Here is a 23,804-nt window from a genome sequence, read left to right as displayed (position 1 = left end):
CACCATTGTATTTCAAAAGGGTGGAAGACTAGATGTGAACCTGAAAAGGTTTCGAGCGGTAGCAAACGAGTTGAGGAGGAGCGATTTTTTGGGAGGAAGCAAATTAGTATGAGAAAGTTTATCTTATTCTACTTTTTTCACTCTTTTATTCTCTCTCTCTCTCTCTCTCTCTCTCTCTTTCTCTCTTTCTCTCTTTATCGTTTCATCGTGGGAAATAAGATGAAATCATCTCCAAACCCCAACTGTGCCAGGGTCAGACACGTTGTGAGGGAATTTCAAACATTTTTCACTTCCATTGTTTCCCAGCCTTACCCGATACACTGTGCTTGTGAACCTCGGGAACGGACCAACTTTTCACTCCACTCTTCACAACCTTCCTCTCCCGCGCCAAACATCCTCTTTTTTCTAATCTCTACTTCGGCCCGTTCGGCTTTCGACAAAACTGTCATCGTCGATCAAAGCTGCGGTGGTGTTGAATTCGGTAAAATATTCTCACCAATCGACCGACACTTTCGGTCGGTCCGGAAGAAGCGGGGGAATATTTTTCGTGAAATGATTTGCTCCCTTGCCCGCCCGATTCAGCCACTTCCGCTTCCGCCCGATGTCGTTGGAATTGTATAGCCCCACGAGCACAAGAGTTGTGATTCTCGCACATAGTTTGCTGTTGGGGTTTGATCATGATTCGGTTTTTACTGGTGCTTGGTTTTTATTTTATTTTATTTTTTGTGTTTGTCAATTGGAACACTCTCTTCGAACGGTAATTCATTAGAATTCAACCGAGCTGATTAGGTGTAACATGTAATTATAAATATGGCAGGCCGCGCTGTATAGAGAAATTCGCGGGAGGCGCTTCGTTAAAACTAAAGCACTGCTCATTTGTTTTCACAAATTCTAGGAAGTGAACAATCAACAGATGCGCCTGTAATGAGATAGGTTCCCATGCTTTCAAACGCATCGCGAAACAAAATGGCCCACTGCGCTTGGCAAGCGGCTTACCCGTATGCTGGACGCTAGCGGTGTTAGGAACAGTTTGTGCACAAATTGCTCTTTCTATGGCGGGTTTATAATTGGTATAGTTCAGTCATTCGTAAAGCATGCATTATTTATTGTGCTCGTTTTTTGAGTGAATAGAACCTACAGTAATGGTACATATATTTCATATTGGTTAGCATGCTAGCGTAAGAGCTATGGAGATAAAACAACAGCAAATTGGGCGCTTCGCGTTAGCAGCAAAGCACGTGGGGAGTGGTTAATTGTGTGAAAACTTTTCCCCCTACTCAACACATCGTTATTTTGCGTAAAGCTTCCCGTTGAGTTGTTTTATTATTTCTCCACCTTTTTGCGGTTTGGGAATGCATCGGCCAGTGGCTGCTGCAAAGATGAATTAAATTGAGCGTGCTTAAATGTTAAAATCAACAAACCGATCGACGGTGCTAATGCAATTTTGGTGCTCATCGTGTTTAGGGCGAAAGTGTGTTTTTGCTTCCCGTACCCGTCATGATGCAGGGATGAACAATCGGTGGGCCAAGTAAATAACCGAATGAAATTTAATATAGTTAAATTTCAAAAAAAATTTAACTTTGAGTAAACAAAAATTGAAGTATCTTCTTTATCAGACTGCAGGTTTGTGTACTATAACGTTTGCATTAAAAAGGACTTTTTTCAGCTAGCTGTATAAAAAAATAACTTTCAGAGATAGTAAGGCCAATTATGCGAGTCAAACCGATAAGTGTACAACAAACCTATTCCAAACAAACGAAAATTTTATCGCTATCATAGAAGACCCAAAAGCCATTGTTGTCAAATCGCTCTGTCAATGCTCTTGTTTTTAAACACAAACGCTAACGTGAAGCACAAGAAGCATTACAGAAATGTCAAATGTTTTCTCCTTGGGAGTATTATTTTTATTCTTTTATTAGTATTATTGTTATTCCCTCCTAACAAGTGCCTCTTGTACCTCGTGTAACAAGTAAAATCTCGCATAACAAGCAATAACGTTTGTGTTTCTGATACCTTTTTTCTGCCTATGTGTTAGCAAGCTCACAACTGTTAACATGAGTATTTATTTAATTTTAATTAACGTTCAAGTTAATCATAGTTTTGTTAGTGTCAAATTTTTGACACAGAGTTTAATATAAAAATATTACCTCGAGGAGAGATGTCGAATAATTATGGACTGGTGTGTATGGACGAGTGTTTCTTGCTTTTCGATACTAATATTTTAGCAGCATGTTTGGTATGATATTTACCAAAAACAATTATTTGATTGTAATGAAATTGGCTCATTTTTGAATAAAACAGTCTAGCAGCTGAAAATCTAAAGTTTTATGACATTTCCATTTCGTAAGCGACAGATATAAATTTATGCTACCCTTACCATCATGATCCTAGAAGTAATTATTTCACTTTTCATACAAATAATATGGTGAAGAGTCTCCCAAATAATATGGAAAAGAGTAAGGCACTGGCACGGATGAAATTCGTTTTTTGAGGTTCCACTGCATTTTATTTGAGGATTTTTTTCTAATAAAGCACCAGTTTTCCAAATCGTTCCTGATGTGAAATTGTTGTTTCGGTTTGCTTGGCCTCCTGTGCATTTGGTTATTTCCCTTGCTTTTCACCGTAATAAATGATAATTATTCATTTCTGAATGTAATCACTTGCAACGAGTGTGGTATAAAATAATTATATTAATAGAAACTTGTAAAATGTGAAAACTTGCAGTGTGATCTGACAGAAAGTTCTAAGACAAAAACTGGTCTCCGTTTGAGTCGGCTAATAGAAAATGTTAGACAAAATCTCTATTACAGTTGAAAATGTCAAACCAGAGACAAATCGAGATGCCAAACGCGCATCATAATACAACATTTCCGGTTTTGGGTGCTTTATTCAAAGCCATCGAGTAACATAATTGACCTTTATTTAAAAAAAAACCTACTTTAAAAGTAGCTATTTAAGGTTTTATTGCAAAAATATATTTACGACCACGCGAGCTGCCTTTCGTCAGTTACTCGGAATTATTGCTGTAGCGGACGCAGACATGCGTGCAGGCATGTTTTGAAGATCTACCTCGATTTTCAACAGTTTTCAGTTAGTTTTCGCGATAAAATTGTTGGAGTAGAGTTTTTGCATCAGGTTGGTCCAGAAAATTGGGATGGGATGCAGTTTTCGCGTATTAGGGTGTCATATTGAGATTAAGCCGAAATTCGCTTGAAACGGTTGAATTAGCGAGTTTTAGCTTCATTGCTTGCCTGTGGAATTGCGATTTCTGCTGTCTGTTATGTTTGTTTATGTTTCCCAGGCAGCGATGAATGCCACTTGTCTCTCAGCCTTCATTTTTAACTTCCTTTGGAGCCTCAAGCCGCTCAGGGTCGGCTCAGTCGGCCATTCGGTCCCGGGCCTTCTTTCGGTGCTCTGATTGTTGTTTAAAAGTGCCCATGTCGTCCACAAACTGCTACAGAGTGTCCGTTTCAGACGCTCGGATGTAGTTTTTTGATCGTACACGCTTCTGAGCCAAGCTGTTTCACGTTTTTGGCCATCACGGTTAGAGTTTAACTGATAAAGGTGTACAATTTACACGTTTGCAAACATTGACACAAGACAAATTTTATAGAAGGTTTTCCTTGAGTTTAGACTCCTTTCACATTCACATTACACTGACAGTTCAACAAAATAGTTGCTCATCCCTGGGATACGGCCTACAAATAAATATATATCCTAACAATACCAAAAAGGTCTGGGCCCTTTTTTGGGGGGTGGGCTGTAGTAAATCCTATTAGCACACCAGCAAATCAGTCGACAGGTAACTCTCTCTCTCTCACACACACACACACTCACACATGACGATCCTTTTCCGTGATGGGTGTGAATGATGGAGGTGTGAAGGACAAAAACAGTCACCTAGTGCTTGTTTTTTTATATTTGTAAACCAGCTCAACTTTTGTCCAGTTTCGGGCCTGGGAGCGTGGGAGCGCAACCAATCAGAGAAAATGTCCTAACCAAGTTGTTGCTATCCCCCACTTTCTATCTCTCTCTCTCTCTCTCTCTCTCTCTCTCTCTCTCTCTCTCTTTCCACTACTCTATCCTCTTCCAATTAGTGACAGATCCCAATCAAACTGAGCATGGGACGGGTGAAGCTGTTCGGAAGATTGTACAATTAAGTGCAAGGTGCTTGATTCGATTTGCGATGCTTCGAACAATTCGATCAAACCTGTTTCAAAAATAATTGTTTTGAGAGAGGGCTACAAAGAGTAAATAAAAAATATTAACACACGCACACACACATACACACGCACCGACAAAGCCCAAGAACGATGAGGTGTGAGTGCGTGTGGGTACCCGAACGAACGAAAACGAGATGGACCAATCATCTCGAAAACGAATTTTTTGCTGGTACCCAGCGGATGGTGGGTGGGTTGGTTGGCCCCGGGGCGGAAAAAAGGTGAAGCAATAATCTAATAACACTGCATACCGGGTCGGGTCGAGCCTTGGGGTAGCCTACATTCCCCGCCCTCCTCCCCCAAAGAACGGTCTAATTAATGGCGCTCGTCGGAAGGTGGGCAAAGAGCTGGAAGGGTGGTGGCAAAAGCACTCCTGAAAGCTAGAAACCATTTTCGCAACCGCTCTGCGCTCCACCGGTGCCCGGCGGTGGCCAAAAAAAGAAGAGGAAGTAAAACACGGCTGGCACGAAATAACAAAACGGTAACATATTTGCTCGGCCCGGCTCGACCTGAGAGGTATTTTCCGTTTCTTTTTGCTCGCCCCGGTAGCTTCTTGCTTTATGGGTGTGTGTGTGTGCGTGTGTGTAAAATTTGCTCCAACAATTTCACATTACAGCCGCCCATGCTGGAGAATCATCGAACAGGAATAGCAGCGCAAGAGGTAGAAGACATACCAGCCAGCAGCAGCAAATCCCTCGGAGGGTGACAATGGGTGGACCGTTTCCATGGGCAGCTGGACGACGCACATGGTGAAGTGCGAAGAATTTCCACCATTGGCATTTTTCGTTCCGTTTTCTTTTTTTTGCCTCCCCCCTCTCCGCTTACTGTTCTCCAATGACCGGCTGGGGGGGGGGGGGGATTTTTTCTGCCTTCGGAATAATTCATGGCAGCACTGGCAGGAGGCTGTGTCATAATTTTTCCACACACTACGCGCGCCACTTGCTTTGGGGGTTTCTTTTTGTTCGCAATTCGTCTCACTTTTTCCTCCAATTGGCCCATTTCTAGCTGGGGATCGTGCATGACAATTTTTCATTTCGCACCATTTGGGCATCATGAGGCAGTTTTTTGGTGCTTCCGGACCCCGCACAGCCGACGGAAAGGTGGTCGAAATCAGAAACTAAGAGATATCAATAGTAATACCAACGACTGCTACAAATCGTGTAACGCATGAGGAAATTGTCGACATGTTGTGTGGATGGTTTTTTTATACAAAAGGAACCCCGCAATACGCGCTTAATCCGTCCCAGTGCTCATTATGTCAAAAACTCGGTATGCGGGAGACTCTTTTCCATATTATTTGTATGAAAATTGAAATAATTGGTTCACTTTATCTTTGCGTACTGCCAGTAAGTACAAAAGAAGCGCATTTGAACATTAAAAAACTGCTCCAATAGCTAAAAAAAAATTACAAAAAGCTATATTTTCACTTTCCGCACCACAAATACACTCTACAGCACGTCAATAAAATGGAACAGGTTATGGCGTAATATTAATCATACTAAACTGAATTTGAATCGTGATTTTACTATTTACACAAATAGTAAAGGAAGATTTGGATTTAACACCAACGTTTCGTGCACGCATCCAACCAGAAATGATAAACAGAGAAAATATACTTCAAATCATATCAATGTTTATTAACTATATAACTTAGGCCAATAATGAGGATTCAAGCAATGGTATAGGAAAAAATCTTTCGAAAGACATAATGAACTGAGCAAGCAGACGAAAAACAATAAGCTAGTTTATTTGATAGCCTTCTTATATGTATAATTAAACTTTTTTTTTAATACACTGCGTGAAATTAAAACAGCAACACCATGTTATTTTTTGGCAATAATTGCGGAAAGGCCTTATCGATGAATTTTTTTAACCCGTATTGTTAAAATATCCTGTTTTACACCTTTCAAACACATCATTTTAATATAATGATGGTACATCATTCAATTATGCACAAATATTGCTAAAAACAGATGCGAAGTAAGAAAAAGCACCAGTTGGAATTTTAACAAATTTTAGATCGTTTAATATCAAACAAGTATTTTTAATGCATAATAGACATACTCGGAAGGAAAATACATGTAGTCAATACAAATAAGTTAAATGAACTGCTAAATCACACAAACAAGGAATGTTAGCATGCCTTATTTGTTTGCTAATTTAATTTTAGAAAATAAACAAACAAGTGTAAACAATAGATTTTTCATCCGGTTTCAGAGCTAGACAACATGCTGACCACTTGATTACTGTAATAAGAGCGGCAAAAATCCAGCCTTAAGTAATCCAATGCATGCTTGTAACGAAATTATTACACTTGTAAACGTTATTCAGGCAAATTCGGGGGTCCGACTGTTTCATCTAGAAAATTTTAAGAATGTGGATTCATTTTCCGACATTTTATGCGTTTAGATCTACTCCAAAAACAAATTGTTTAAATGACAAATCTTTCCAAGTAACCAGAGCATCGCCATGAACGTACTGTAAGAGCTCTGGTTGAAAACCAGTGTTTATGTTTAACGCATTAGTAGTTTTGTCACGCATGTTAATCATCAAGCTATTTCACCCAGAAGAAAGCTGTTTTCACGCGGTGGTGCTATTCTTATTTTGCAGCGGTTTTCTTAGGAATATTCCAGCAAAAATTGACCAATATTCCGTCAACATATTAAAATGTGCACATTAAGATGTGCTAAAACGAGGTAAAACAGTTGATTGTAACATCCTGGACTAAGAGCATCCTCATCGGTTTAATATTATTTTTTTCTATTTGGTGTAACGTGTTTCGCGGATATGCCGGCCTATACAGGTTTTTGAGACTTTATTCATTACCACGTAGCCGGATAGTCAATCCTTGCTACTAGGAAACGGCCTGAACCCTTGACGGGCATGTTCGAGCTGACGACTGTACGATAGGACCACCCCGCCGGTTTAATATTAATATTAATATTTGGAAATGATGATAATGCCCAATGTACATTAATATCTTAGCTTTTCGTCGGTGATATAGATTTGCCAGAACTATTGGCTAGAATCAATATAAATTTTCCTCCTTTCTTAATAACAGACATATTAGAACTTACCTTCAAAGTTTTGCATATAGCGAGTACGACCCTATGACTTCAATGGTCCGTAAATTTAATCTACGTTACATGTCATTCAATGGCATCACTCTATACGTGTTTGTTAATCTGTGTAAAAAGCTAGTACGCTGCGTTTAATTTTCTGTTGGTCGTGTTAGTATTTATTGTAATTATTTAAATTTTACTTTTAACTCAGTGATATGGTCACTTGTTCGGCCAATCATGCCACTTTACGAACAATATACAATTAAGCAATTAAATGTTGTTCAGCACTAACTAGGATTTCCATAAATCTATTGGAATTAAATTTACAAAACAATTGTAGCCATACGAAACTCTTCCAAGTGGCAGCAATTGGCAGATCACGCGTTGATCATACTTTAGTATCGAAATGCAAGAAATGATCGTTAATATACCACAAACTTGTGCACACTTATACAGCACTTGTCATTTTAGCTTATAATATTTTTAACCCGATCTTTATCATGATTACACAAGGGATACTCGTTATGAGAGGTTTCACTGCAATTAAACTCGTTTTAAATTGGCTTAAAATCAACAAAACAACAATGTTCAGACAATGAAACTGAGGGTGATCAAATTTAATGTCTGTCTTTTTCAAATGCTTGATTTAATAGATTTTCATTACGCTTTTCGCTCGAAAAGATACTGAAAATGCTTCCTGTTTCTGAGTCTGGTTATGAATATGATCAAAGAACCGACACCAATGTTGCAACCGTTCTGGATCTCATTTCAGCCCTATTCCGATCCTGCAGCTGATGTCGTATTATGGTTTCGAAACGGTTTTCATGAAAAGAATCCACTTCAGGTTGTTAGCCTGTATTGATTTCAAAACCAAACTAGAGGTTGTATCGATGGTGGAATTCATACCATTTATCATGATTCGGGCTTGGATACCGAATCAATTTAGAACCTGGCACTGCTGTAATTAATCCAAGCATTTGTAACAGCGACCGAGTGAAGCACTGGGGTGGAAATGATTTTCCAAAAATAATATAATCATTTGTTTGGAACACGTTTAAAATAAAATTTCATGAAAAATAAACATATTCACATTTATTGGCGCAATGTATTAAATTGCTGTACTTTAATTGACTGGTGCTACGTATGTTTGTCATGCTCGCTTTCTTTCGCCATGTATTCAATCTCTCTTGTAGGTGCGGAAGTGAGGGGGTCAAATTGTATGAGCGTACTTAAAATGATTACAATTTATTCGATTCATTTCGATGTAACGAATTTAGCCCTGAGAGCTCGGAAGGATGTATACGAATGGAACAAAATTCGTAGTCAAAGTCAATGGGAAGTGAAACGAGAAAAGAGTGTGTGTGTGTCTGTGAAAGATATATTGAGAGAGAGAGAAAGAGAGAGAGAGAGAGAGAGAGAGAGAGAGAGAGAGAGAGAAACACACACACTCACAAAAACACCCATAAATGCTCAATTTAAATGCAATATTGAGCGTGGAACGTTATAAGCAAAATTGCGGGCCAACAGCACACAAAAACGCTCCATTTTTCACCGATTTCTCGAGCAGCTTGTGAGTAGTGCACAATGTTTCGTACAATAGCTTTACACATTCATATTTTTAGCCGTTCCCCGCATTTCTGTAGGTGCTTTCGTTATGCTTCGCTGGCCTCTCGATTTTGCACTTCTTAACCACTGCACAAGCAATAAATTGGCCCGTTTCGGGCAAGCGCGGATCCGAACGAAGCAGGGAAATGGAAGGGAAGACACATGCACACACACACAGAGCACGCGAAGCATTAGCATTTTTCACGAGGCAGCAAGGCGAGGCAAGGAAGGAAATGCTTTTGTGGAAGATTTTTTAAGTCCCGAGTGTATCGGAATTAATCCGATTTTTCCGAGAGCTAATTTTGTACGCGAGCGTGAGTACCGCATTACATTGCAAAAGCTGGGTGGGTGGTAGAGGCGAGAGTAAAGCTTTTTTTGTCCTTTCCTTCCTATCGTGCGCAGCTTTGCTGCTGCTGGTCCCTCCATCTCTCCATCCAATTTGTAGTTAGCCATGTTTGCGTTGCTTTATTAAATAAAGTCAAGGTACCGGGCGCACGCTTTGCTATTATTTTTCGTTACTGTTACTCGCGGCTTTACTTGCTCCCGTTTCGCTGTGCCTTTTTTTTTTGTTGTTGTTTCCATTACATCCCGTTTCGTGTTTATGATTTTAATTTTTTAAAGCTTATCCAGCAGCTTAGCTTAAACCACTCCCAACGGGTGGTTATTGAAACATGGTAAACCACGGTCCACTGCATTGGTACCAGCGCTTGGTCAGCTTTACAGCCGGGCATAGTATTTTTTCTGCTCACCAACTGCCACTCTCTTTTGAACCTTATGTAGTTTTGTGGTGTATCGTGGTGTTTCAACCGTCTTCTTTGTACGCTTTTGAATTTAGGCACAAAATAAAAAGTCTCATTGGAAAACTAACCCCCACTAGGCGATGGCTTTAGAAAATGTACACGAAAAGATGAAAGCCGAGCGGTGCTCTCTCTCTCTCTCTCTCTCTCTGTCTCTCTCTCTCTCTCTCTCTCTCTCTCTGTCTCTCTCTCTCTCTTTCTCTCTCTCTCTCACCGTTTGATGTCACCTTTTGCCGTACGGTATAACTTTATTTGGGCGACGTCTGGACAGTTTTGCGAAGATTCGTTACACATACTAAACCACCCACAAAGCCAGCCACACGCACCGAAATGTGATTGAACTGCAACGAAAAATCTCGTTGATGACGGCTGACGTGTGGCTGTTGTAGTTTAATCACGTTGAAAGGATTTTGCAATGAAAGGAAAGTGTATCGGAAAATGTGTTTTTTTTCTTTTTTTGTTGCCGTTTCTTGTTTGCCTTTCTTATTTTGTTTGATGGTATGGTAAAAGATCTAAGATCGGAGGGGTGGGAAGGAGCGAAGCAGTGTGGAAGTGCACGCTTAGTGTTATTTTTCCTGTTTTCTTTGCGCCCATTTTGTACCGGGTTAATATGGACGAAACGGTTTGTGTGTATGTGTGAGAGTGCGCTGTAGATTGCATAACTTTCGGCGCAACCCGTTTGCCCTTACGTACGGAGTGGCAAAAGCCTCGAGCCCGAAATTGAACCCGGTAACGAATCGATTGTTGTTCAATGCTTCCATCCCCCTATTTCTGAAGTAAACGTTCACACCCTCACCTCCCTGTTCCGCTCTCCCCTCAATGTTGGCATTTTTTCTCCTATCGCTCTAATAGTTTCCGCTCGGCGTGCCTAAAAACACAGTTCATTCTCTTGAGGCCAAAGTACGTGCTCGAAAATTTGGAGGGAATCCCATCTCCTTCAGGCCCCCACCCTCAGGTCCTGTGTGTAGGCGTGCAGCATCTGCTGCTGACAGGAAGGGGTTTTTTTCCCGACCCGGCACAGAGTCGGTTTCGATGGCAAATCCTTGGGTCTGGTGTTGACGCGTGAAACGTGCGGTTTGTAGGTGGTGGTGTTGAAGATAAAAAGAATGAAAGAGAGAAATAGAGAAAAGGAGAAGGTGGTACAAACGTTCGTAAAAGCTACCGCGGCGTGCTTAGCAAACGTTTGATCGATGTGAAACGAGGCGAAAGATGAGGTGCCGGCTGATTGGCTGCAGTAGAAATGTTAAATTTAGATATATCTCTCCTGGAGAATGGCGAGTTGGTTATATTTCATATTTTTGTGAGCACCATGCGCCGTAGCGTCTAAAAGAATGTGATAAATTTGATATTTTTGATTTTAGGTGCAATTTTTTTAAATTAAAAATGATATTTTTAATTAAAATGCACATTTTGCGTACATTTCGGCGCAACAAGTTAAAAATAAATTTCAAGCATACGACCCCATATCATCCCTTGTTATACTAATTTATGTTAAAAAAGTTCTCTCAGTAACATCAGGTTATGTGTGTTTACGTTTCATGTTTTTAAATGCCCATAGTTCCGAGTGAAATATTTCACTTGCATTATTTGCATATCCGTTTCACCGATAAACAAAACGATTGACAGGTGCTGTTTTTTGTGTGTATTGGTAGGGAATTAGATCGCGGGAATAAGCAGCCATAATGATATTCATCTTGTAACCGACCACGAAGGAGAAACGGCTCTCGACAGCGCGCGTTATAATAAAGTTTTGTAAAATTGTGAAAGCGTGTTCTGGTTTTCATAAAAATATAACACAACGTAGGGATTTGCGCGATCAATGTGTACCATCGCATTTTCCATACACAAGTCTCTAACAGATATAACATATTTTTACAACACTGCTAAAATGAGAGGTAAAAAATACAGTGACAGTTACATCATATACGGGTTTCCCAGTAGATATATGATGTCTACAAGATTTTTCATTTATTGCGAGATGTTTTTCATCGGCGATCAAATGCTTTATTTGCATCACAATAATGTTTTAGTTCTGCCGCATGATTTTGAAAACGTCTCAAATGGGATTGAGTTTGACAGATCTTTGTGATGTGCTGAAAATCATGTGTAAGAACGAAAATTTTATTATGACGCTAACACTCCATTTGACAGCTGTTGAAAAAACATATTAAAGGCGGTGAATAATGATGTCCACATTTGTAAGTGACGTGGAAAACCCTGTAAAAGTTGCCATAATTTATTGATACCGTCATTGTTACCTCTCGCCAATACCTTGTGGGCACCATTCTTAGTGCCTAAATGAATTTTATTAATGGCATTTCGAATTTCAGGTAGAATCTTTGTACATACGGGTAAGCTGTGATGAAATTAAAAAATCAATTGAATTAATAATTAAATTACACACATTGCATACATTTTGGCGCTACACAAACAAAGAAGGTTTATATTTTCCTATGATATAAACCTTCTTTGTTTGTGTAGCGCTAAAATTTCTGCATTGTGTGTAATTTAATTATTAATTCAGTTGATTTTTTAACTTCATCACAGCTTCCCTCATTAAACTTATTTTTGTTTTGTTAAAACCTCTCTAAATTACACCAGCCAAGGTGAATCACTGCATCTTCCTCACCCAATTCTCTAACAGACAATAAAAAAATAAAAATTGTACAACATTGCTAAACTTTAAGGTAAAAAAAAAATCAGTGGCAGATGCATCATAAATGTTGCCATAATTTATTGATACCGTTATTGTTCCCCCGTCCATTCTCCTGACTCGGATGATTGCGGTCGGTTTTGTGGAATGGGTTTGCGTGTTTGCTTTTCTCCACTCTCCGGTCCCCTCGGTTTTTCTTTTAAGGCCCAATTCTTGGCCCTGAGTTGGGTGACATCCATTTTTCTTCATCTGAAGACGGTTCATCGGTTGCGTTCGCTCGCTACGACATGACGCCGTGGGATATTTTGCAAAATTGCTTCACTGCTAGTGAACCTCTCACACACACATACACACACACATGCTCAGGCAGAAACACGGCACGGTACAGTGGGTGGTCATTCTAGGAGCTATCAATCATACCTGCCACAACCGCACCGTCGGTAAAATTCCGAGGCCCTTCGCTGAAATGTCGGCCGGCTGCAGGGGCAGCAAACCCATAGCACTATCATCGTTTTATCTCTCCCTCATGCCACACCAACCCCGACCCCCTCTTGAATGACAATCAACGATGCGATCAGTTACTGGGCCCGAACGATATGGACGCTCGTACCTGGCAGCAGCCCAGAAGTGTCGGCCGGGGAGCTTTTGAATAATGTTGAATAGAATGATGAGCTTTAGCGCGTTGAATGCTCGTCCAATGCACCGTTCGATAATGCAAATAAAAATTAAAAAAATAGAAAAATTAAAACATTTACAATAAAAAACAAAATAGAAAAAATAAAACATTTACAATTCAAAAAAATGGAAAAAATAAAACATTTACAAGTATGATTGTTTCCAATTGGGGGTTCAAAAAGGAGTAAATTTTAATGGTAGTCCGCCTTGTTGCAGATAATAGGCGAGGGTAGAAACTTTTCCCCTTCTTTTGACTACAAATCATAAACGCTAGTGGCGGTTGCATTGTCACCGTTGGGTTCACTTTCCATCCCCTTCTACGTATCCTTTCGCCTAAGTTGTTTATTTCGAGCATTACATTTCCATCTACCCCACAAAGAATGTGTTAAATGGAACGCACTGATATGCTCAGCTTCGTTCAGCTTAGCAATTGAACTCCGCTGCCTGCTGATGCAAATTAAATGCTTGACAATAAAACACCGTCCCCTTGCTGCCCCTCAGCATCCGTACATGAACGAGACAATAGCAAGGAGGGGGAGGGCGTAAGTACAGCCAACGGTAGCATTCCAGCAACAGTGTGTCGCGGTGTACGGGGAAAGCCGATGCGGTAGTTTTTCCTTGTGAGCAGCGGTGGGTGCAAAATATTTGAAATCGCACCCAACGCTTGACGTCTGCCCGAATCAGCCATTCTCTGTCAAGGCGTACCACAGACACACATACACACACACACACACACACCACACACACACACACACACACACACACAACACACACACACACACACACACATTCGCAACCGGTCAAAGCTCGTGAATGGCTGATGAGGTTGAGCTTCGTCTGACGGACGGTCAAAATGCGACTCTCAAATAACAGTGAGCGATGAGAGACGAGTGAGGGAGGTGCAAAAAAAAAACAAAAACAAAAAGATCTCATACACGTAAAGCAGAACGATGGCGGCATCACGATGGAGATAACAAACGTGCCACCCATACAACGGTTCGAGCGGGTTGATCGCGAACAAAAGGTGGGGTGGGTGGGCCGGTGGTTTCGAAATTAAAACGACAAAACCTGACACGGGCCAGTTCTGTGCACGGTCGGCTGGGCTCTCTATTTCTCTCTGTCTCGGTGGTGATGCCGACGAGACAAACGTCACAATGACAGTGACAAAGATATGGCACAACAGGCTTGGGAGGGTGTGCGATGGGAGTGCATAGGAGCTCGAGGACACACACATTGAGGGTGCAAACGCCGGTCAGACGCCGTTGATGGACAGCCAAGCGCCGAGCGAGTATGCTGCTGCCCGAGGTACGTGTTTGGCCCGCCACTTCCGCTCCATTGTGAGTGTGTCGCCTATTTTCGGTCGTCCTGCCGGCCATCCCATTGCAATCGCCAGTTGGAACACCATCCAACCGTTTGTCCCCGCCCGGTGCATTATGAACCGTTTGTTGCTGATAATGCGCACCACCATGAAGAAAGCATCACGCTTATTGTGGGAGCAGTGATTTGCATTTTTAACAAATAAAATCCATCGTCGTACAAAAAAACACAAATGGTGGTGGTGGAAAAGAACCTAAACATTTGGGGGCATTTGCCAAGATAATTGAAAGAATTAAAAAAAAATTGAGGTTATGGTGCGTGTTTTGCTTGAAATGAGTAAAGCACCAGGCGTCTCCACCGAACAGATAAATGTGTAACCACCAGGCGTCTCCATTAAGCAAGGCAAAAAGTACTCTGCGTCTCGAGCAGACTTAATAAACTTTACCTTTTTCGCGTCAGGTTTTAATGATTTTGCTGCACTCTTTTCTTGCACGCTTGTTTATGCTAGCTGACAGAGCAGCTGATGCAGCACGCTAATGCAAAGTCTAGATGGGCAAGTCATCAACTGCACATGGCCATGTGTCGAGGAATGAAATACGTTTCCCGCGCCCTTCAAATATGACTTTGAAGAAACCTCTCACCACAATTAATGTAAGAAAAAAAGGAACTTTATTTTTTGTAAAAGTTTTGATTGAGTTTTTTTACCCTGCGGCAATCCTATGGTGTAATAAAATATTTTCCATGAAGCTTTTATCCACGATCAACGCACACTCAGCCCAGGCAACGATGATGCTAACGGCAACGGTTCCGAAAGCCCTCTCCCTCTTTTCTCGTTGCGGGCACCTGGTGTTTGGCAGTGCTGTTGCTCCCGGGCAGACAGCCCCCTTTTTTGGGGAAACACAGAATAAAAATTGCACCGTGGGAGCAAAGACCGCCGGGGTGGCCCAGAAAACCGCCCATTGCGATGCTACCAGAGTTTCTCTGATCGCGATAAAATAGCAAAAGGCAATGCGGTGTAGCATTATCCCTTTTTTGCGCCCTCTCTCTTTCTCACACTCACACACTGTCACTTGCTCTTTCTTTCTCTCTTCCACTAAACAGTGGAAACAAAAGCACCGAAAAGGAATACAAAAAAAAAACCAGCGCAACAGTGGAAAAAGACCGAAAAACAACAACATTACGTGGTGACAAAAAGGGTTCGCTCCGTTTTTCGAAGAAAGGAGTGTTAATTGCTGCAATTTTTCGGCATTTAACACGAGGAAAAATCCCACCAGTCCGGCAAGCGTGGCAAACGTAGAGAAGGAGAGACAGCTCGGAAGGAGGAAAGAAAAGTATGAAGCAGCTCCCCTGAATCTAAAACCGCACCGCACAAAAATCTGATCCTCGCTCGCACGGGCAGGCTTTTGTGTACACCGGGCCGGTGTAATACAGTGCATTGTTTGTCTTATCATTAGCGAAGGGCGTCTGTTTGTGTGTGTACTGTGGGCTCCCTTCTTTTTGGTGCTTTATCTGTACCGCAACAATCTATCCAGCCGGTGGGTAGGATGATAACGAAGCCTGACGAGGTGTGCACAAGTAATTGACATTTGACTTGTAAATTTGGGGCGCAGGGGTTGGAGAAAAGTATGAGAAGATACATCAAGGCAGGGACAAGATATCCACTTCTCCGGCAGCTTCGGGTTATCCCATTAAGGGTTTTGTTTTAGCTTTAAAATGATGACTTGAAGTTTATTTACAACAGTATTTCTAGTATGGAACTGCGAAGGAGTGGAGTGTATCCAGTTATTTAAATGTTTGTCATAATCAGGGATGTACCAAAGAGGGTTTTTTTCGATTTCGGAAAAAAAATCTCGGTCAAAACCTGTATTTTCCTGGGTAAATTGACTAAATAGTAAAGCTAAAATGAGTTTTTTTTCCTACACTGAACTCGATTTCTACACTGAACTCGATTTAATTCGTGTCGAGAAAATGAACTACAAAGTGAACTTTTCCATACAAATGAACTCACATAATACATCGACTCGACGTCAAGACGACTCGATTGAAAGAATAGAATACGCCTGTATGACATGGCTATGATGGATTTGAATCCAAAGGAAATTTGAAGTGAAAATGGACATGTAAACAAGTAGAACATTTTTTAAATGATGAACTAACAGAAAGCGCTTAAGCACTTGTATGACCAGTCGTGGATAGTGGAAGCATATATGTACACATCATGTACTGAACGTTACCATTACATCGTGTAGATAGTCGTTTCCATGTGGTCTGCCAAGACGATTTTGTTTCAAATGATGTTGCAAAAGACACCCTTGTTTTAAGCCAGTAGCAATATAGCTAAGCCATTATAAAGGACAACAGTATAAACGTATCTTTAGTATGTTATTAATCTTCAGAATCAAAATTATATTGTTGTACCATCATATAAGAAAACATTAGGGCAGAGATGTTAATCTGATGTCCCGTGGCAAAATGTGGCCCGCGAGGTCTTTTGGTTTGAATCGCGACCGCTTGAGCCAAAATTTGTTTGTAGAAACATTTCTGCTTCTATAGTAAATGTCAGTCAACTCCGGACTCTTGAAATATCAAGAGATTAGCAGCTTGGCAGGTTTCTCTACTAATTGTCAGACCATGCATAGTCATAAAACCCTGTCGGTTTTTTCATACCTTCTCTCTCTTTGCATGTATACATAAAAAAATAAGAATTGCAAAAAAATGTTGTGTATTTTGACGAAAATGAGCTTTAAATCCCGCACAGTTTTGGTAAAATGGTTAAAAATTAAATAAAAACTATGTTTTATCCTCTCTGATGATTAAATTTGTTTAGCAACAAATATTTGATGCACAATTCGTATAAGGAACAACTCACGGTTTAGTTTCAACCCCATACAAAATTGTGAATGGCTTACTCATATGTATGTAGTTTAGCAACATGACTTTTTATTGTTAAGCCATCAATCAAGGCACTTCACGATCGATTAAGAAATTTCTATAAGAAAAAGACTTGTACAAACGGACAAAATCATTCAACCAACAGGGATTAAAAACTCAAGCTCTTACATTTTTTTGGCATATTGTTTTGGAAAAGGTTGAATCAATTTTGAGGTACACTAAGGATATAACATTATATTTCTGCATAACGATTGAAAATCGGATGGAATCAGATGTGTTACTTTTGATAGGATGTTACAAACGATCTCAAGCTTTCCATTAGGCATCCTACCAAAGCCAATGTGATTAGATAAACTATATGTGGGCTTATGAATCTGATTTTGATCGCCATTATAAATGAACATTTCTATGGAGATTTGGAGGAAGGGAATAACGGGTACTAAGGACTTGTATGACGCCTTGTACTTCTCTGTAAAATGAAGATAGGAGCTGGACTGATCCACCTATTGTAATTTATGGACGTTAGACAGCATCAAAAGTAAGAATTTGCTACTTAAATTATAGCTCTATAAATATTGATAATGAAAAAGACCAATACCCAATATCAACTTTACTTTACAAAATTTACTCCTCTGCATTGGAACCAACGCCTTAGTCTTTTTGCACATTATTATTTGCACATTGCTTTTTGTGGCCAGATTTTGCTCATTATTTTTGAGTACTGAATCTTGTTAGTTGCCATAAAACTATCCAATTTTTGGAAATATTAGAGGCTTATGACGAAATGAAAAAAAAACTGCTTCAGCTATTTTTTTTACTATTTTTTATCTCAATGTTTTAACTTTTGTAACGTAGCTATCACTCCAAAATTAAATGAAAAGAATTGCTAACTTTGATGTTTGTATCATATAATATCATGAGAAACTATTTTCAGTGGCATTTTGGCACCCGGGGTCAAATGAGTTTGAAATCGCTGCATTAGGGGAGAGCATGTCCTTGCTTAAATCGTATTTGTACGACAATACGTCAATTTTCCAGCTCGATCAGTGGACAATCTGTTACCCGCTTTGTTGTGCATTCACTCAAACTTTCCTAATGATCTTTCCACATTTATCAATTCCTTTTTTACTTCCATGTTATCTTTAAACTAGTTCGAGTCAATTTTTTATCCTAGTTACCTAATTTCTGTTAGATCTAATATATAGGATGCCAAATTTACCGGACGAAGCACTTTAATTAATCGCATTTAAACTAATTGTTTCATAAAATAATCAAACAGATTTCATGAAATTGTTAGAGTTCTCTGACAATCCTCTGAGTGAGGAAAACATATTTGCTATTAATGATTGAAGAGTTTAAAATTATATGAATAAACAAATCGAAAAACATTGAATAAACCGATTACAAACCAAGATCCGGTTGTATGACATCGTCAATGGGAAAAAAGCTGTTGAACCATAGTCTATATAATATTTAGTTATTCGATATTTCGACTAAGAGACTATGTATATGGCTGAGCTGCGTGTAAGGATATGGAAAAGTTTATTTTATATAAACATTACACGGATAAAAACGAGAAAGGTAAAAACCCGGTAAATACCAAAAACATAAATACTGGTCATAATGATTAATTGTTCAATAAAATTTTTTTAGACAATTTAATTTGCCATGCAGTACAATTCTATGATACATTGTTGTTGATACATATTGTTGGCCACTGAACATGGATTTTTTTTTCAACCAATGAAAAATATGCAAGTATGGAAAGTACACTGCGATAAAAATGGTTGCCAATTGTACTGAGTTTTGACCAATCGATCATGCGCACATACAAACAGCACACATACACACACACGCACACACGCGCGCATTAACCAGCAACCTTAGCTTGACTGCGCTCTTATTATGCTAATTGTAGTGTCAATTTCATTAACTGAAATGCTGCAACAGCGACCCCTAGGGAAAACCGCTGCTGGTGAAGCAATAAGCAGCATCACTTTTACCGCACACACACACACATATACAAACACGCACAGCCAATAACTTTCGATACCAATGCCCGATGGTACGCTCGGCCAAAGCACGCTCGTAATTGCTTTTAAAGCAATCGCTTTTCGTCGCTAGTTCAGTAGTGCCGCAGCTTCTTACCGATTGGGTTTTGTTTTTTTCTCTGGTGGCAACGGTGGCCAGGGAGCTGCCCTGGGAAACGGGAATTTAATCTGATAATGGAAAATTATCAACCCGTACTGGCAGCTGGCCTGCCGGCCGTGCCGTGCACTGTGCGAGGACGTTTTGTCCGAGAACGTGCTCTTTCGTTCACCGGGGCACCGGGGTGGTTGCCCGATGACGATGACGGGTTTGTTCTGTGTTGCATGCATACTGATTGTGCGTGTGAAGGCAGTAAAGGGTTGAGAAAACAAAAAGTACTGATTGCTTTAAAGGTGGAAAGCGGGTAGCGTAAACACTTTCGTATAATGATTTTTCGGCTATTAAGATAAAACATGAAGTTCTATGATGAAATGAAATGTGTTTTTTTAAACCCTTACAGCGTACTACCATGCGCCTAACGGTATGCAATTAACCAAAAAAGGTGTTTTTTACAGTTAAACCAAACACTTCGCTCGTTGTTGTGTGTTTGTTACTTAATGTCCCAGGAGACCGGTGCGGAACTCCTTACCCGATCGCGCTGTGATTGAAATATTCTTACCGCACACATACAGGCGCAAACCGTACTAGTGATTTTCTACTTGGAGGGTAGAAGTAGGGCAAAAAAAAAAACAACAACACACTTATATGATAAAAGTGGTATTTTGCTTTCCAAAAACGCTGGAAGGAACAGGAGAGTGGAGCCGCCTTTGGTTCCTAGTATCCATCTCACAATGCTTTTCCAAGATGGAGGAAGGTACTGGAAGGTGTGTTGTTTTTTTTCGTCAAAGAACAAATCACTTGATCACCCTCGGCTCGAGAAGGGGGTTGTTGTTGTTGATGTACGGTTCGATTCACGAGCACATCGAGCACACCCTTGCACCCCTGCCCTTCCACACTCGTTGCCTGCCCGGAGGGGGTCGTTGGTGAATGTGAATTGGATTCTCTTCATTTCCGGCCACCGGGAGTCGGCAAGAGCGGGAAGAGCTAGAGCGAAAGCAAACCACGGACGCGGAAAGAACGCGGGGCCAGGTGTGTTGCGGCGAGCTGCAAGCAAAGGATTCGTAGCGTTTCGCTCGTCATTTGCAAGCACATTCACGCACTGCATCTCAGGCAGGGCCGAAGGAAGCGAATGCCTTCCCTTTCTCCGCCATTCTTCCCGCCCCCCCTTTGCCCGGCCACGCTCGGTGATTCGATATCCGGGCGGCTGGAATGTGGGCGACTCCGGACTCGGATCGCTGCCGCTCTACGGGTAGGAGAGCGAGTTGAAGAGAGGAAGCGAGGGAAAAGGAGGGGGAGGTAGGGAAGAAGCAGAACAAAAGCTTCACCAGGATGGAATTCGTTTTGTTTCCCCGAGTCGAAGCCGAAAATATTGCCGCCAGCTCGCACACGAGAGCGCCGAGCTTGAGACGAGCAAAAACAATCGATCTCGCAACGGATGGAGGCACTCATGGGCATTGTAAGCAGCAAGGTGGAAGAGAGAGAGAGAGAGAGAGAAAAGGGAAATAGAGTGAGAGAGAGAGAAAGGGAAATAGAGTGAGAGAAATAGAAGAAGCAAAAGAATGTAGCACAAGACTGCTGCTGTAACCCGAACGGGTAAACCAGTGATATGTCTTAATAACTTGCTCCAGCGATGCGTTGCGTTTGTTGGACACTAGGATTCAATTTCTATCTTTTTTTAGTATAAAAAAAAGTTCAGTTTTGGAGTTTTTTGCAGTTTAAAAAACTGTTACATTTAGTGTACAGAACGAAACTAAGGTTATTTTTAACTTTTTAATTCATATATTGCTATAATTCGAACTCCTTTGGGAATGAATTGCTAAGCTCTATAGATACCTTTGCGCTACAAAGTGTCGCTGCGAATATAGGTAGCATTAAAAGCAGATTGTAATAAAACAAGAAATACAAAACAGCGAAGTAAATATCCAATGCAATGCAGAGAAAGTAAAAAAAAAAACACACTTTTAAGGCAAGCAAACACATCCTCCTGGGAGCAAGTACCAAAATTCCAATCCATAGTCTGCAACAAAAAACTTCCCCAAGCGTGCTATTGTGTTATGCGGGATTTTCTTCTTATTATTCTTCTGTGCACAGCATTCCGTTAAGCGTTCGTCGCTACATAAGCTTGCACAGCAACGCTTACGATCAAAACAGGCAGCAGGAGAAATTAAGAAAAAAGGACAGATGGAAACGAACTGCTTGACCAGCAAACAGCTTCACCTAACGATGCTCCACATTCCGTATCAACACACTTGGCACACACACACACACACACAAGCAATTGTCACCTGGGAGTTGTGAAATGTGAAGCGACAAATAAAAGAGAAACGAAAGAAAGTGGAGAGAGGACTAGGTATGTTGGTAGCGCGATGAAGGCAGCAGCGAAATCTCGCTCCGATTGTTCAATATAGACGTTAGTCGATGGGAATTTTTTTCATTCACCTGTTCCTTTTTTCCAATAAAATTGTCCATTGAACACACACACACACACACCAGCATCTTGAATAGTCAAGTCAGCAGATACATCCACACACACACACACACATACCTGCTGCTATGGATGTGAGTTTTCTTTTCTCCGGGGACGTCGAACAAGAACGAGAGTTCGAACGAGTTCTTCAGTTCAGGCTCCCGGTTTCAGTTGAAGCCGCAAGCGTACGGTATTGTTGCTCCTGCCACTATCAAAGTATAATTTCCTGCCAACGCCAAACCATTCGGGCCAGCGTTCGAGCGCGGAAGATGCACTCGCCAGATGCGTTCGGTGTCTAAACTTCGGCGCAAGAGTCGGGCTGAATGGTGAATGGCGTGAACTTTTGCCTAACTTCTGGTTAGATTTACCGTTGGAGGAGGGAAGGGAGGGAGGGGAGGGAAGTAGCACTAGGGAGATGTAAGCTTTCACGGAAACAGGGAGGTTGGTTTCGAGCGATGATCATTTAATTACTTCGGATGCCAGTGGTGCTTTACAGTAAGCTGCGGTTTGTTAGTTATTGTGTGGAATCATTAATTAACTGGCAGGGAAAATACGGCTGTTTCGAGAAGCTCTGCACGTTTTCCCAGAAATGTGTGTGTGAGCAAGATCTCAATACTTGAACTAAACAACACTAATCTCAATCTAAGTTTGCTTTTTAAACATACATCTCGAAGCAAAAAATGTAAAAAAATTGAAATTGAGATAGAACCATTTCTTATCGAATGCAAAAGTAAATATTATGACATTTATTCGAAGGATGGCTAGGATATCAAACGTTATTAAGGTCACAGAGGTCATTGTACCAGCTCCTCATACTCCCATTCCCGGTTAGAGAAGTAAAACTCATTCTACCAACTGGCTGTCCGACCACCAAGGAGCCACCATCTCCAAGGAGTTTCAATCCAAATTCCCTTTGTTTGGGACCATTTTATTCAACTAAAGGCCACGCTGCTCGGATAAGAACGAAAATCTCTGGCCAGGTGTAGCAACATTAAATGAAACTTTGCGTCTTCTCTCGCCCCGCACGGTGATCTCGGCACCGTACCATGCCTGCCCGTTTCATTAAGCACCTGTTTCAAATTCGGTTTTTCTTTTACCTTTGTTTCCCTTTGCTTGCCGCGCATTCCTCGGTGCCAGGCGGACTGTTCCATCCGGACGACGATCATCAGGAGATAGCGTTCCGGTACGCGGTGGAAAAGATCAACTCCGACCGGACGATACTGCCCCGCTCGAAACTTCTCGCCCAGATCGAGCGTATCTCGCCGCAGGATAGCTTTCTAGCATCGAAACGAGGTAAGCGTTTCTTCCGTTTTAGTGGTGATGCTACAGCGAAAGAGCTTACGGAATCGCGCATAACTGTTTTAATTTATTTTCTTTTTTTCTACATCAAACTCACAGTGTGCCATTTGCTTGGTGTCGGTGTGGCCGCCATCTTCGGACCGCAGTCGTCGCACACCGCCAGCCATGTGCAGAGCATTTGCGATACGATGGAGGTAAGTAACATACTATTTCATAAGCAGCACTTGTAGAGTATGTTGTGGTCAGGGTAAATGATGTTTTTGGTTGTTTTTATATCATCTTATTATTCGCATTTTAATCGGATTTCATGGGAACAATAAGATTCATAATAAACATTCCCAATTCCATAAACTCCCAATAAATACTTCTTTATAACTTTTCTTAATGTTTTTTTTTTAAATTACTTCTATGAATGTTTTCATTCACTACCTTAATCAAACGCATCAAAGTTATCGCAATTATATCGGTAGGCGTGTTTTTGTGGATTTTTTTCAATTTTGGCTGTTTTTTTTATACTGATAAAGGAGTAGAGAATAAAATCATCATAAAAAACATGATTGGAATAAACGTAAAATCGCACTCAATAGCAGTAAAACTAAGCATTTTATGAATACTTTTGTGTTACGTTTACTCCGACTCGGTTGCGCTTTGCTGTTGGATTATTATTGC

The 23,804-nt window shown here is 40.8% G+C and overlaps 1 protein-coding gene across 6 annotated transcripts in view; it reads left to right on the top strand.

Annotated features, from left to right (window-relative positions):
* Nucleotides 1–23,804, top strand: part of LOC121598362 (glutamate receptor ionotropic, kainate 2) — a 115,648-nt gene that overhangs the window by 8,129 nt on the left and 83,715 nt on the right. For all 6 annotated transcript variants that reach the window (XM_041925118.1, XM_041925101.1, XM_041925090.1 and 3 more), the window contains 2 exons: nucleotides 22,974–23,129; nucleotides 23,235–23,329. In XM_041925118.1, coding sequence (XP_041781052.1) covers nucleotides 22,974–23,129; nucleotides 23,235–23,329 — 251 coding nt within the window. The remainder of the gene's footprint in view (nucleotides 1–22,973; nucleotides 23,130–23,234; nucleotides 23,330–23,804) is intronic.

This window comes from Anopheles merus, chromosome X (genome assembly GCF_017562075.2).
Source record: "Anopheles merus strain MAF chromosome X, AmerM5.1, whole genome shotgun sequence".
NCBI classification, from domain to species: Eukaryota; Metazoa; Arthropoda; class Insecta; order Diptera; family Culicidae; genus Anopheles; species Anopheles merus.
The sequence above is the reverse complement of the archived record's forward strand: the minus strand, read 5'-3'. Positions and strand labels throughout refer to the sequence as shown.